This window comes from Trichosurus vulpecula, chromosome 4 (assembly GCF_011100635.1).
Source record: "Trichosurus vulpecula isolate mTriVul1 chromosome 4, mTriVul1.pri, whole genome shotgun sequence".
Lineage (NCBI taxonomy): Eukaryota > Metazoa > Chordata > Mammalia > Diprotodontia > Phalangeridae > Trichosurus > Trichosurus vulpecula.
Window position 1 is genome coordinate 1,199,255 of NC_050576.1, and position 16,120 is coordinate 1,215,374.

Here is a 16,120-nt window from a genome sequence, read left to right on the forward strand (position 1 = left end):
CTAGTTTACATGGGTTTGAGTGACAAGTTTGTGATATCAGAGGCTTTTAGATCACATGGGTTTAAGTCACATTTTTGTGAAGCTTTTAGGTCACGTGGGTAAGTTGCATGTATGACTCACACTTGACCCTGAAAAAGATATAAAACCAGAGGTTGGCTTTCTTTTTTTGAAGCCCTGACCCACAGCAGGAGTGTTGCGTGACTCTGGGCCAGTCCTTGTCGAGCTCAGATGTTGGTAACAATGAATTATATTTGGTCTCTCTGTTCGTGTTTGTAATTTGTTTGTATTTGCTTTGAAGTTCGGGGTGCTGGCTTCTTCCCCTGAACTAAGTGGATGATATTTGTATACTGGATTAAAGTAAGATGGTCAACCCCTTAACGTTGCTTTCCTTAGTAAAGCAGATCAAAAGAACCTGGGCTTGTAGCGTTCTGTGAGCTGGTTGTTGTTGGTTTTACACCCCCACAGCAGCTGCTAGCCAGATTGTTGCTACATCATGGTATAGAGCAGAGGATGCCAACTGGTAGCTTGGATGTTTCTGAGGTCATAGTTTTAGAGAGGAAGGCAGCCTTTGGCCTCTTCTCCTCTGACCCTTCATTTTACAGATAAGGAACCCAGGCCGGGAGAAGGCAGGGTGATTTTTCCATGGGGTATAGGAAGTTAGTGTCACAGCTGGGATTTGAACTCAGGCCCTTGGATTCCCTCTCCAGCATGTGTTTGGAATATTTAGGCACTGGACTCCTAAATATTGGAGGTGTCAATCTCATAAGCAGAGCTCACTGCTTTGGTTGGTGGGGCTCCAAGATGATTGCCACTATGACATCTCCCCTTCTACCTTTTAATGGGATAATAGCAGGGGAGCAGGCAAAGCTAGAAGCAGGGTGGTAGTGCCCTTAGCACAGTGCCTGGCATGTGGGAGTTACTTCATAAATGCTTCTTCCTTCCCCTGTTCAGAGGTTTCCCATATAAGGTCCTCAGAGGGAGGGACTGTTTAGGTCTGGCTCCAGTAGTCCCAGCACAGGGTGATCATGGCACACGGTGCTTAATAAATGCTTGTTGATTGGTCGATTGGTTCTAGTTGCTGATCTGCTACTAATTAACTATGGGCATCACAGAAGTAACTCAACACTCTTAAGAGGCTATCACCTCAGACAGGCCCTTATGTGACTCACTTTCCTCATCTGTAAAGTATGCTTGTGAGTTGGGAGTGGGGCAGGGAGTTGAGCTCAATGATCCCAAAGGTCACCTCCATCTCTACATCTACCATTCCAAAGGATTTCTAAAGGCCCTTCCAGCTCTGATTTTCTAGGATCCCCTGATTCTTTCTCACAAAAAGCTTTCCAAACAGGCACAGTGTTTTTATTCTTAAAGCACAGTTCCTCTAATGTAAATGCCCATTTTCTTCTTGAGCTGGGAGGGACCCAAGAGATCCCCTTGCCACAGAAGCACAGAGGGTCAGATTTGGAAGGCGCCTGCCCGCTGGACCGTGAAGCCTCAGGCCTCCCGCAGGGCTCAAGGCCTCCAAGGCTTGTCCTCAAGGGCCCTCCTGCCCTTGAGTCCCCTTACCTGTCTTTGCCAGTTTCCTGTTTGAAGAGCTCGTCAAAGTGTAGCATCTTGTGCCGCGTGATCATGAAGACTTTTAAGCGCGGGAGGACCTGATTCATCAGCTGCAGGTTGTTGTAGACCAGCCCTTTGCCATCCCTCCGCATGTAGCTGCTGGGCCCCCAGAAGATGAACACGGTCCCCTGACTCATGTTTAAGAGTTCTTGTCTCTTGTGGAGAATCCTCTGGATGCTGGAGTGGGCGATGACTCGGAGGCTCGTTTTGTTGCCCACGTCCCGGCCGTAGCCGCGGGTTGGCGCATCGTTCATGCGGATCACACACTCCGTCTGGTCGATGCGTTCTCCCTGGTGGCTCCCCAGAAGGTGGCCCGAGCTTGTAACCAGGGCGCAGTCTTTGCAGTGCATCTTCAGGGACTGAAAAGCATCAGAGAAACAAACAGGGACTGTTAATGGGAAGAACAGGGGTCATACCTGACAGAGAGGGGCATGGGGGAGAGCAGCTGAGGGAGCCAGCCTTTTCAGTCAGGGTTGTTAAAGAAACATTGATTAGGTGCTAGGGATGGGCTTGTAAATGTTTAACAAACAGGTCTCTGGAAAAGAAAAGGTATTCAGGACACATTTTTTCTTTTTAACAGGCATCATTAACATGTTCTCCATCACTTTCTTAAATATAGAGAATCAACAAAACAATCAATTGGGCCTTGATTTGTGGTCCTTGCCAGTTTCCAAGGTGCAAATGCTCACCCTGAAGACTTAGCAATTGTCTCTCCTGAACAGATGGGATGTGGTGCCAGCACACCCCTTTTAAGTGCCTTCTATGAGCAAGGTACACGATGTATTGTCAGAGAAGAGAGCTAGCCTTGAAGCCAGAAAAACTTGGGTTCAAGTTTTGCTTCTTACATGTGCTGTGTCTGCATGACCTTCTGCAAGTCACTCAACATCTCAGGGAACCAGGCAACTCAAAGTTTCAGAGGAGTGACCATGGCCTTGGTAGAAGTTTCCTTCTGTGGATACTCCTTATGCCCATGAAACCTCAAGCCTAGTCCCTGTCCTCTCTCTTTTCCCCAGATTCAGAGCTGGGGCGACCTCCAAGGTCTTTGGTCCAGTCCTTTCATTTTCTAGTTGCCGGTAGTGAGGCCTAGAGTGAGGTGGCTGGATGAGGGATACATGGGGTTTGGGAAAGCAGTTCATTACATTTTTGCAGCACACATGAGGACGTGGCTGGCCAGATGGTCAGTGGCACGATGAGATGAATTTAGACCTAATTCTGACCTTTGGCCAGACTCAAAGAGTAATCATCAATGGTTCACCATCCACTCTGAAGGAAGTCCCCAGTGGAGTGCCCCAGGGATCTGGGCTTGGGCTGGGACCATTTTGCACTTCTATCCATGACTTGTTGAGAAAAAGGCATGGATGGAATGCTTATCAAATCTGCAGATGACACAGAGCTGGGAAAAGTAGTGAACATGCTAGACTTCCTAATCACCAAATCCCATGGTCTCTTCTCTGCCTTCATCTTCTTGACAATTGCATTGTTGATTGACCTCTCCCTGGGTTACCATGACACACCAGTTGATTCTTGGATCTTTTCAACCACCCCTTCATGGTTTCCTTTTCATTTTATTACCTACGTCATACCCCAAACAGTAAGTGTACCCCCAAGGCTCTGTCTGTCCTGGGCTTTCTTCTCTCTGTTCCTTCCCATGGGTTTAAATATCTTCTCTATGAAGACACTTCTCAGTTCTAGGTATCTGACCCCAGGCATGTTGAGTCTATAAGTTGCAGGGAAGGTGCCAGCTTACATGAGTAGAGGGACTTTCGTCACATGGGAATCACAGCTCTGGTCCCTGTTTCTATTCCTATGTTTGAATCATGTACTAGGGATAAAAAGACAGGAACAAAACAGTTCTTGCCCTCAAGGGGCTTCTATTCTACTGGGAGAAGATAGCATGTTCACAGGTAAATAAAGAAAAATATGCACAAAGAAATTTCAGGAGAATGGGGGGAATCAGGAGAGGAGGCACAAGACAGTTCTCTTGTTATCCTGATCTTCACCCAACCTTTCTTTTTTTCCTGAATAAATACATTTATTTTTTATTTTTAGTATACAACATTCAGTTCTACAAGCTTTTGGGCTCCAAATTTTCTCTCCCTCCCTCTCTTCCCCCCAGCCCCCAAGATGGCATGTAACCCAATGTAGTTTCTACATATTCCTTCACTTTGAACTTATTTACATAATAGTCCAGTTGTAAAGAAGATTTATAACCAACAGAATGAATCATGAGAAAGAAGAAACGAATGAGGGGAGCCAAGTCTATCAAAGTTAGTCCTTACAGATACCATGTGTCAGTAATCATGTATAATGATCTCCTGATTCTGCTTCCCTCACTCAGTATCAGTTCATATAAGTCTTTCCAGGTTATAATGAAGTCCATCTGCTCGTATTCCATTACATTCATATACTACAGCTTGTTCAGCCATTCCCAATTGATGGGCATCCCCTTGATTTCCAATTCTTTGCTACTACAAAAAGAGCCGCTATAAATATTTTTGTACATATGGGTCCTTTTCACACTTGTGTGATCTCTTTGGGATACAGCCCTAGAAGTGGTATTGCTGGGTCAAAGGTTATGTACATTTTTATAGTTCTTTTCGTATGGTTCCAAATTGCTCTCCAGAATGGCTGCATCAGTTCACAGCTCCACCAACAATGTAGCAATGTTCCAATTTTCCCACATCCTCTCCAGCATTTATCGTTTTCCTGTTTTGTCATGTTAGCCAATTGGACAGGAGAGATGTGGTACCTAAAAGTTGTTTTGACGTGCATTTCTTTGATCAATAGTGATTTAGAGCATTTTTTTCCATATGACTATAGATATCTTTAATTTCTTCCTCTGAAAACTGTCTGTTCATATCCTTTGACCATTTTTCAAGTGGGGAATGACTTGTATTCCTATAAATTTGGCTCAGTTTCCTGTATATTTTAGATATGGGGCCTTTATCAGACACATTGGCTATAAAGATTCTTTCACGATTTTCTGCTTCCCTTCTAATCTTTGTTGTATTGGCTTTGTTTGTACAAAACTTTTCAGTTTAACATAATCAAAATTATCCATTTTGCATTTTGTAAGGCTCTCTCTTGTGGGTCATGAAATCTTCCCTTCTCCATAAATCTGACAGGTAAACTATTCCTTGCTCTCCCAAATTGCTTGTAGTATCAGCCTTTATTCCCAAATCATGAACCCATTTTGACTTTATTTTGGTATGTGGTGTAAGATATTGGTTTATTCCCAGTTTTCCCAGCAGTTTTTGTGAAATAGTGAATTCTTAGCCCAGAAGCTGGATTCTTTGGGTTTATCAAAGTTCACCCAACCTTTCAAAACCCAAGAGCTGCAGATTTTGATGAGAGTGAATCTCACATTTCAGATTTTGGGATTGTTTATTCTAAGGCTCAAGCCACTCAACTCTTAGCCTCCATTTCCTCATCTGTAATATGAGCACCATAGCACCTACCTCACAGGATAGCTCTGAGGAATGAGATGGCACATGAAGAGAGCTTGGCAGGCCTTCAAGTGTGTGCTTTGATTATTACTTTATTGAGGGTCTGCAACATAGCTGTGGGGCTCAAGAGGCTGGCTGTATTTGACCATAATACTTGGATGAATAAATGAGTTAGATCCCATCCAGGCTTCTTTTATTCTCTGGAGCTAGCTTGCGTGGCTTGATTTTTAAACTTCTGGCCAGAGTAGATGACCTCTTTGACCTTGCCCTATGTTTTCCCCCCACCTCTAGGCCTTTGTTCTTGCCTTTCCCCATGCCTGGAATGGTCTGTTCCCACAGCTCCAATAGCTGTTATTTCATTGGTGAAGGGAATATCTGGTGTGGGGTCTTTCTCCACCAGTGCAGGCCAGAACCAACTCTGTAGCTTAGTCCTAGAGAGTTTTCTTGGGGCACCAAGAAGCTATATGATTTGCCAGAGCAAATATATATGAGTGGTAGAACTTGAACCCAGATCAGCTCTCTACCTACCACACCACACCGCCTCCCACCTTCTACACATTTATCTGCTCAAATCCAGAGGAAGGCCACTGGCACTTTGGGTGGATTCTTCAGAGTCATTTGGGAGAGAAGGCAGGGTTTACTTTTGATGTACAATGACAGATTGGGGGAGGGATATGATGGATAAAATCCCAGATTTTTTGGAAAAGGTAAAATCTTCTTTAGATTATAAGCCCTCTGAGGGCAAGGAAAATGCCTCATTTCATGGTTTCGGCTCTCCTTGCAAGTAGCATTATTCTGTGCACAAAGTGGGCATCTATCCAATGTTTGGGGGCTCTCATTGCCAAAAGTCCGCTGTCTAATGTGAAGAGGGAGCTTGGTGGAGTGGATGGAGCCTGCATTCACACCCTTCCTCTGTCTCTTACTAGGTCTGTGAACCTGGGCCAGGCGTTTAATATCAATGGAATGAGGCTAATGCCTCATTTAGCTTCCCAGTCAGAAATGACAGACACGTAGTGGTGGAGACAGTGCCCACACCCAGATTCCCTCAGGAACCATCAGGATCCTTTGATATTTCCATATGACAGAGTGCCAGTCCATGTTTGGGATAAGATGCTTTTTCTCCAGGGCGTGGATGAGTGCCGGATTTGGATTCCAAGCATCCCATTTCAAAACCCAGCTCTCTTCTCCTTAGGGTTTGGCACATCCCCGGGCCTTGTTTCTCATCTGTAAGATGAGAGCGTTGGGCTAGAAGGCCTTAAGAGTCCCTTCCAGTTTGAAATTGATGATTCTTTAATTAAGACTAAGTGGGAGATGATGTCCAAACCCTAACCCCTTGAACTCTGTGTTTTCTTTTGCAATGGACAACTGATGGGTGTTTTCCAGAAATCAGTAGTTGTCTGAGGCACAATGAGACCAGGGTGTGCCACCTGGGGCAATATACCCAGAGCCAGGGTCAGAGGCACATGTGGGAATTCTGGCTTCCCTTCACTAATCACGAGACAACATGCAAACATGCATTTTGGAAGCTGGGGACCAAGAAAGCCTCCAGTGGCAATGCTAATTTTAACCATCCTGGCACACAGAACAGCTTGATTTTGGAATGCCTAAGTATGTGAAATCAAACATTTCCTTGTTCAGGTTCAGTGGGAAATATCGTTTACTTGCTGTTTGAAGATAATATAATTAGGGCTTGTGGCCAAGACCAACAAGCCCCAGACAGAATAATGATAGGAAGCCTTGGAGGAGACAACTGGGTTGTTTGGGGAGTTTTACAAAGTGGTGTATGCCAGTAACTCTGCCCTACTGCCAGGAGGCTGCAGAGCTAAGGGAAGAGGCCACCAGCCTGGGATGTAGAGCAATGGCACCAGAATGGTAGAGTCTGAGACATGGAGGGAACAACAGAGCCCACTGAGTCCAACTTTCCAATTGATCCAAAAACCCAAAAGCCCAGAATCTCAGAACTGAGGGCACTCCAAGACCAACTTGTCCAGTCAGGACCTGGCCAAGTACCTTCTGCCGTGTCCCTGACCAACAGCCACCCAGGCTTTGCTTGATTTGACAGATTAGGTCATTTTTCCTTAACATTGAGCTAAAATGGGCTTCTACCTTTCCCATCTCATGGTTCCTGGTTCTGCTATGTGCGGACAGGGAGAGGTTCTGATTCTGATTCATCTTCCACAAAACAGCTATTGGAGTAATTGAGGACAGCCGTCCTGGCTCCCTATGTCTCTCCATCTTCAGGTTAAATGTCTTTAGTTCCTTCAATGCATTCTCACCCAGCACATTTTCCCAGTCTCCTCCTCACCACCGTCCTGGGTGATTTGTAAATTTTTTTAAAATTGAAAAGAAGAGGTTCTGCCTATGATTTTATCAGAAATTTAGATTCTATGGATTCACAAACAGGTTCTGATCTGTGATCTGCATCCACATACACGACATCTCAAATCCTTGGGTTTGAAGAATCAAGTTTAACTGACCAAGCATTTAGAGCACAGTGGAGGGAGCACTGGACGTGGAGTCAGAATGACAGAGGCTCAAGTCCCACCTTCTCACTAACCCTTTGTGTGACCCTAGGTAAGTCACTTAACCTCCCTTGGTCTCAGTGTCCCATTGTGTAACAGCATCTACCTCTCAGAGTTATCGTGAGGCTCAAATATACTGACCACTGTGCACATAAAAACCATGATAGCAAGTATTTATCTAGTGCTTTAGGGTTTGCAAATAGCCTTGCATTTGTTATCTCATTGAGCCTCACAACAACCCTGAGAAGAAGGGGCTGATGTTGCCATAACAGCCCATTTTATAGATGAGGAAACCAAGGATGAGAGAGGTTAAGGTTCATATGGGTAGTGAACACCAGAGGCAGGATTTGAATCTAGTTCCTCTGACTGGAGAGCCTGTATCTCTAGCATCCATATCCACATCCATGTCCATATCCATATCCATCAATATCTATACATCTCTATATCATTTATATCCACATTCACATCCACATCTATATTCATCTATATCTCATCTCTATCTACATAATCTCTATATCTATCTATAGAATTCATATCTATCACCTATCAATCTACTGTCTATCTCTATCTATCTATCTATCTGTCTATCTGTCTGTCTGTCTGTCTGTCTGTCTATCTATCTATCTATCTATCTATCTATCTAGTCTCCTCCATTAGAATGTAAACTCTTTAAGGACAGGCACTGATTCACTTTTGTTTTGACACTCCCAGCACTTGGCCTAGTGATGAGCACACAGTAGATGCTTCATCAATGCTTGTTGATAGATCAGGTGCTATCGAAGCCTGTGCAAGGGAGGTTTGCTTGGTCTGTCACCAGAACAAACATCTACAAGACCATCTCCTCTGCTCTCATTGGACCAACTCAGGGCTGCTTTGGGGGGGTCTTCCATGATGCCAGACTGGATTCCTTTCCAAGACTGCAGAATACTAACACTTCACATCTGGTGCTGTCCCTTCCCCTAAGCCCCTTCTGAAGGATTACAGCTGACTTCAGAGCTGGCCTCTAGCTCTAGAATCCACTGAGATCACACACACACACACACACAAACACACACACACACATATGCACATGCACACAGAGACAGAGGGAGACAGAGACAGAGAGACAGAAGGGAGAGAGAGAGAGGGAGGAAAGAGAGAGCAGGAGAGAGAGGGGGAGAGAGAGAGAGAGAGAGAGAGAGAGAGAGAGAGAGAGAGAGAGAGAGAGAGAGAGAGAGAGATGGAAGTCTGAGTTCTGCCTGAAGTGAATTTCAGTAAGTAGTGCCAATAAAATGACCATAGCCATGCTAAACATAATGCTGCATTTATTTTCCAGCTCAGGGAAAGAGCATGTTCTGGTGGCTGAGTCACTACCAAAGAAGAAGGAAATGAATTCCGTTTTCTGCATTCAGAGGAACCGATGCTGTCTTGGGAGGCTGAATGACTGAAAATTAAACAATTCGTGTGGCCCTGTTTCTTGGGTATTTATATTTTTGGCCTTGCACAGAAAAAAGAAGAAGCTGTTTCAGACCCCATGTCTGCACTTGTACTATCCTCAGGGGCTTAATGATATGGGTAGAAATATTCAAGCCTTGGTGAGCCAGGCTTCCTAATGCAGTAGTGACATGGATTTTCCCTTAAGTGCTCTCATCCATGGTGGCTGGGGCCCCCTGCTTGGGAGAGGGATGGGACAGTAATGAGGTTAAAGGAGAAAGAGGGGGTGCTGATATGAATGCTTAGGAATATAACTAACCACAACCTCTCCTTACTCCCCACCCTCCATCTCCCCAACTGGCTCATCTTCCAAGCCTTTCGTGCATGACTTCACCTACTTCCCTGAGAAGACTAGAACCTACAACTGGATCTCCCAAAGTCTCCATTTCTTAGGACTCACCACATCATCTCCCACTCCCTTTCCTCCTTTCTACTCATTATCTATAGAAGAAAGATCTCTTTTCCTCCCTAGAAATTGTAGGATCCCAGCTCTAGATCTAGAAGGGACCTCATGTAGTTCAACACTTGCATTTTTCCGATGAAGAAATTGAGGCCTGGGGAGGTGAAGGTCACAGACAGTAAGTATTTTTATTGTTTATTTATTTATTTTGTTTTTGGCAGGGCAATTGGAGTTAAGTGACTTGCCCAAGGTCACATGATAGTACATGTGTCAAGTGTTAGGCTGGCTTTGAACTCAGGTCCTCCTGACTCCAGGGCCGGTGCTCTACTCACTGTGCCACCTAGCTGCCCCCTCACAGTAAGTGTTAGGACTAGGCTTGGAAATAGGGCTAAGACTTTAGGTCATTTCTAGTCTTAGGATCCCTTAGGCTATGCCGTTCTGTGCTTCTCATGATTCTAGGTCCTCTCCCTGTGCCCTTCATCTGACTCCCTTCAGTCTTCTCCATAATCTGGTCCACTAGTCACTCCATCTCTCTAGTGCATTTCAATTACTCTCTTATCACAGGCTCCTTCCCACCCATCCACCTACATCAATCCCCCCATCCATCCATCCATCCATCCATCTGTCCGTCCATCCATCCACAAGCATTTATTAAGAACTTTTTATGTGCTAGGCACTCTATTTGGTTCTGGGGTGTAATATCAATTAAGTTGGGTGTCTTTGATTGGGTCTTACCAGGTGCTAAACCCCAGGCCCAAACCCCTATCTACTAGGCTCCAAGCCTATGTGGGTGTGAAGCCCTCAGGGTCCTAATGGGAGTTGCTAAGAGCAGAGCAAATAGTAGGAGCCTAAGTTCTGGTGGCTCAGATGATGTTTGATGACCGCTAAAGAGTGTATAAAAAGAGGGAGCAGAGCTATTTGCAAGGGCTCTCACTCCTGGAGATGTGTTGAAGTAGAGACTCTGGGCAGCTGTAGTTAAGCGCACTCCAGCTTGTAAACCCGGATGGTCAGACTTCAGTCAAGGTCTGGCTGTTGATGTTTGTAATTTGTTTGTATTTGCTCTGAAGCTCAGGCTGCTGGCTTTTTCCCTGAACTAAGTGAATGACATTTGTATGTTAGATTAAACTGAGACTGTTAACTGCTTAACGTTGCTTTCCTTAGTAAAGCAGATCAAAAGAACCTGTGCTGGCAGTGTTTTTGTTGTTGGGCTTGTGTTGGTCTTTCACCCCCACAACAGCTGCTAGCCAAATTGTTGCAACATGGGGATCCAGAGACAAAAGTGAAATCCATTTGTCTATGGACATGCCATTTCTCCAAGTCCTGAAAATATGTCTGTTTACTCTTCTGGCTTATCCAACTTCCATGTTATCTCCCTTTTTTTGTTCATTGATAAACTTTTTGTGAAAGTTGTCCCCACATGTTGCCTCTACTTTCTCACTATCCATTTTCTTCTCAGACCTTAGCAATCCAACAAATACCCTGCCTCCTCACCCACAGAATGACCATCTCTTTTCCCCAAATCCAATGGCCTTTTTGGGTTTTCATTCTTCTTGGCCTCTTTGCAGTTGTCTGCCTATCCTCCCTCCAGTCTAATTGGCTCTGGGGACACTATGTGCTCCTGCTCCCCCTCTTTTTTCTCCAATTGTTCCTTCTCTGTCTCCTTTACTAGACCTCTTCTCGGCTTTTCAATGTCCCCAAGACATTGCTCAGTTCACTCCCTTAGGATCATAGATCTACAGCTGGAAGAGATATTAGAGGCCATCTAAACTGCTGAGGCCCCAAGAGGTTCAGTCACGTGCCCGATGACACACAGGCAATAAGTGACAGAGCTGGGACCTGAGCCCATTTCCTCTAATCTACAGTACTTTTCCCAGCGTACCATGCTGGAGGACACCGGGTCTGATAGCTGACTATTATTTTTTCAGTGTGTGACTTTACTCCAATTCAATAACTACTTGTTAAAAACTTCACTTTCCTCATCTGCAAAATGGTTCTAATAGAACTTGCAGTCAATAGTTAACAACATTTCTTAAGCACCCACTATGTGCCAGGCACTCTGCTACCCACTGGAGTGAAAAGAAAGGCAAATGCCCTCAAAGAACTCATAGTCTAATGGGGAAGCAATATGCAAACAACTCTGCATGTTTATATGCAACCGGGCATAGAAACAACTATGTATAGGACAATAGGAAATAATTAGCAAAGGGGAGGCACTGAATGAAGAGGAATTGGGGAAGACTTTGGGTAGAAGATGAGACTTTAGCTGAGGCTTGGAGGAAGCCAGGGACTGAGCTCCCAAGGTTATTGTAAGCAAAAAGCTAAAGCATAGAAATATTTTTAGCTACATCATGTGTGTGTGCATGTGTGTATCTGTGTGTGTGTGTGTGTGTGTGTGTGTGTGTGTGAATAAAGAACTGGAAAACAGGGACCAAAGTAAAAAAGAAAACACCCATTGACTAGAGAATGGATGAAAATATTATGTTATATGAATATGATGGCATTGTGTCTAAGACATGGTGTTTGTTAAGAATCCACAGAGTCACAGGAAACCTTATGAGCTGGTGCAGAGTGAAGGAACCAGACTAGCATCTAACAGTCTAAACTCTGAATGTTGCTGCCACCAGTCCTGAGTTCAGGAATTCTGGCTCTTCTTTGAGAGGTGGTGGACTACAGGTCAGTAACAAGGTGGATGGAATGAGATAGGGCTCATTGGTTGTGGCCAGTGTATAAATTTGTTTGTTGGATTACACTTCATTGATATAAGGAACAGTTCAAAGGAGTGCATGGGGTGGGGGAAAGGGAGAGCAATCAATCAATCAATAAGCATTTATTAAGCCCCTACTTAATGCCTGGCACTGAACTAGGCACAGGAGACACAAGTACAAATAATGAAACAATCTCTACTTGGAAAGAGCTTCCATTTTAAATGAGGAGATTTTATGTGTGTGTGTGTGTGTGTGTATGTGTGTGTGTATGTATGTATATATTCATGTAAATATGTATGTGTAAATATGTATATGTATACACACGTACATATATACACATACACATACATGTATATACACAGATATACAGGCACACATATACACATATCATATGTATAAAACACATGCACATATGTATCACATATATGAATAGCACACATACATATATAACATAAAGGAAATAGAGTTTTTTTTTGGTTCGGTCATTTTTCAATTGCTTCTAACTTTTTGTGAGCCCATTTGGAGTTTCCTTGGCAGAGACATTCGAGTGGTTTGCCATCTCCTTTGCCAGCTCATTTTACTGAAGAAGAAACTGAGGCAAACAGGGTTAAATGACTTTCCCAGGGTGGTGGTTGTTCATACATCATTTTCAAATGGCACCAGTGACATCATAGGCCAATGTCTTGTGCGTGAATTGGACTTAAGCGAGGAAGAGGCATACAAAGTCATCAGCCTCATTCTTTCTTCCAGAGTCATGAAAGTCCTGTGATAGGACACAAGTCAAGATCCCTGGTGGTAGCCCAGGATGCAATGGGTCCCTTGGCTTTTTTGATATGTCACCCAGCTTTAAGCGCTCTGCAGTACATGTTTCTACCACCTTCATGGCTGATTGAACAAACTGTTCTCATCCACTCATTCTGTTGGGGGAAGCTTGTGGATGTGAATTGGTGTCAAGTCCAAAGAGAACTCCTAGAAGAGCTCAAAAAGGATTTTGAAAATCAAATAAGAGACATAAAAGAAAAGAAATGAGAATGATGCAACAGAATCATGAAAAAATAGTTAACAGCTTGGAGGAAGAACAAACATGGAAAAAGATGTACAAAAATTCACTGAAGATAACAACTTCTTAAAAAGTAGAACTGGCCAAATGGAAAAGGAGGTACAAAAACTCACGAAGAAAATAATTCTTTAAAAATTAGAATTGAGCAAGTGGTTACTAATGACTACATGAGACATGAAGAAACAATAAAAGAAAATAAAAATATAAAAATAAATAGAATAAAAGGTGAAACATCTCATTGGAAAAACAACTAGCCTGGAAAATAGGTTCAGAAGAGACGATTTGAGAACTCGGACTACCTGAGAGCCATGATCAGAAAAATAGCTTAGACATCATCTTTCAAGAAATTATCAAGGAAAACTGCCCTGATATCCTAGAACCAGAGGGAAAAATAGAAATTGAAAGAATCCACTGATCACCTCCAGAAAGAGATCCCCAAATGAAAACTCCCAGGAGTATTATAGCCAAATTCCAGAGCTCTCAGGTCAAGAAGAAAATATTGCAAGCAGTCAGAAAGAAATGATTCAAATATTATGGAACCACAGTTAGGATAACACAAAATTTAGCAGCTTCTATATTAAAGGAGCAGAGACCTTGGAATATGATATTCCAGAGGGCAAAGGAACTAGGATTAAAACCAAGAATCACCTACTCAGCAAAACTGAGTATAACCTTCAGGGGCAAAGTAGTCATTTAATGAAACAGAGTACTTTTAAGCTTTCCTGATGAAAAGACCAGAGCTGAACAGAAAATATGATTTTCAAATACAAGAGTCAAGAGAAGTATAAAAAGGTAAACAGGAAAGCAAAAACATGAAGGATTTGGTAAGGTTAAAACATTCCTACATGGGAAGATGACATTAAGAACTTTATCAATCTTAGGGCAGTTAGAAGGACTATACATAGACAGAGGGCACAGGTGTAAGTTGACTACAATGGGGTGATACAAGCCCCTCCCCACAAAAAAACCCCGCCAAAATTAAGAGGTGATAAGGTGGGAGAAAGAAGAAGGGAGAAGTAGAATGGGGTAAATTAGCTCACATATAAGAAGTGCGAAAGAGCTATTACAGTGGAGGGGAAGATGGTGTGGTGGGCCTTGCTCTCTCATTGGAATTGGCTCAAAGAGGGTATAACGTATACAGTCAGTCTGATATAGAAATCTATCTTACTTTATAGGGAAATGGGGAGGGAGGAGGACAAGAGAAGGAGGGGGTGTCTGATAGAAGGGAAGGTGGTATATCAGTAAGGCAAGATTCATGACCTTGAGGATGACCATAAACATGCTCAAATGGTTTGGAATCTCAAAGTATAAGAAATTCTCTAAGTAGAAGGCAGAGGAAGTATAACATTTATTTAGACAGGAGAGAATCCAATCCCAGAATCAGTAATTCCAATTCCATATAGTAGCAATTATATTCCCAAACCAGTAAGCCCATCTCAATGTAGTAACAAGGAAATTGTAACAAAGTATTGTAGCAAGGAGCCAAGCCATCCTGTAACTTTCCCCCAGCCCCCTGCTAGTGCCTTCTTATAAGCAATCACTAATCCTAACTCTCTACTCGGCACTCTCTCCTGAAGCTCTGCTGACTCCGAGTTCCTTGATCTCTGCAACTCTCTCTTGTTCTTCACTCTATGCTCTGTAGTTTCTCTTGATGCTGGCTTTCCCTCAGCGTCTGCTGCCTCAATGTCCTCTCAATGTCTGCTTCTGAATCCTGCAGCTCTCAGTTCTGCTGCTCCCAGTTCTGCTGCTTTCAATTCTGGGCTCTCTTTTTATACAGTCTTAGCCAGCATATGATTGACCAGAACTCAGTGCACATACCATTGGCTCTGGTCTTAGCAACTCCCCTTAGGGCCCTGAGGGCTTCATGCCTTTCTTGGCCTAACTAGCAAAAAGCTGTAGGCCTGGGGCCTCAGACCTAGTTAGTGAAAGGGCGTGGGCCTGCCTCTAATCAGGCCTCCCACCAGAGGTCTATTGAGTGGGTGGGAAGAGTCTTTAATCCATGAGCAGTGTCACAAAGGTATGGGCCTGCCTCCATTCAGGTCTCCCTTTGTTGGCCCCACCTGAGGCCTGTTCAATGGGCGGGAAAGATCTTTTGCTTTCTGATTGGCCTTACAGGTGGATTGGAGGAGGCAGTAGTCAGAAGCAAAACACTTGTGAGGGTGAATGGAGAGAGAGATAATAGAATAAAAAGAGGAAAATAGGAGGGAGGGAAATACACAGTAATCATAACTACGAATGTAAATGGGATGAACTCACCCATAAAACAGAAGTGGATAGCAGAGTGGATTAAAAACCAGAATCTTACAATATGTTGTTTACAAGAAACGTTTAAAGCAGAGAGGCACACACAGAGTCAAGGTTAAGAGGCTGGAGCAGAACCTATTATGTTTCAGCTGAAGTAAACAGAAAATCACAGGTAGCAATCATGATCTCAGACAAAACAAAAGCAAAAATAGGTCTAATTAAAAGCCATAATCAGGGAAACTATATCTTGCTAAAAGTTATCGTAGCCAACGAAGCAAATCAATACTAAACATGTATGCACCAAATGGTGTAGCATCCAGATTTTTAAAGAAGTTTAATGCATTACAGGAGGAAATAGATAGTAAAACTATACTAGTGGGGGACCTAACCATAAAATCTAATCAAAAAACAAACAGGGAAGAAATTAAGGAGGTGAATAAGATTTTTTAAAAAGTTAGATATGATAGACTTCTGGAGAAAACTGAAAGAGGATAGAAAGGAATATATCTTTTTCTCAGTGGTACATAGCACCTACACAAAAATTGACCATGTATTAGGGCATAAAACCTCGCAATTAAATGCAGAAAGGCAGAAATATTAAATACATCCTTTTCCAATCATAATGCAATAAAATGACACTTTACATATAATTACAG

At 43.3% G+C, this 16,120-nt stretch overlaps 1 protein-coding gene across 1 annotated transcript in view; it reads right to left on the bottom strand.

Annotated features, from left to right (window-relative positions):
* Positions 1-16,120, bottom strand: part of ST6GALNAC5 (ST6 N-acetylgalactosaminide alpha-2,6-sialyltransferase 5) — a 249,649-nt gene that overhangs the window by 24,611 nt on the left and 208,918 nt on the right. The window contains exon 3 of the mRNA XM_036754107.1: positions 1,564-1,973. Within this exon, the coding sequence (XP_036610002.1) occupies positions 1,564-1,973 (410 nt within the window). The remainder of the gene's footprint in view (positions 1-1,563; positions 1,974-16,120) is intronic.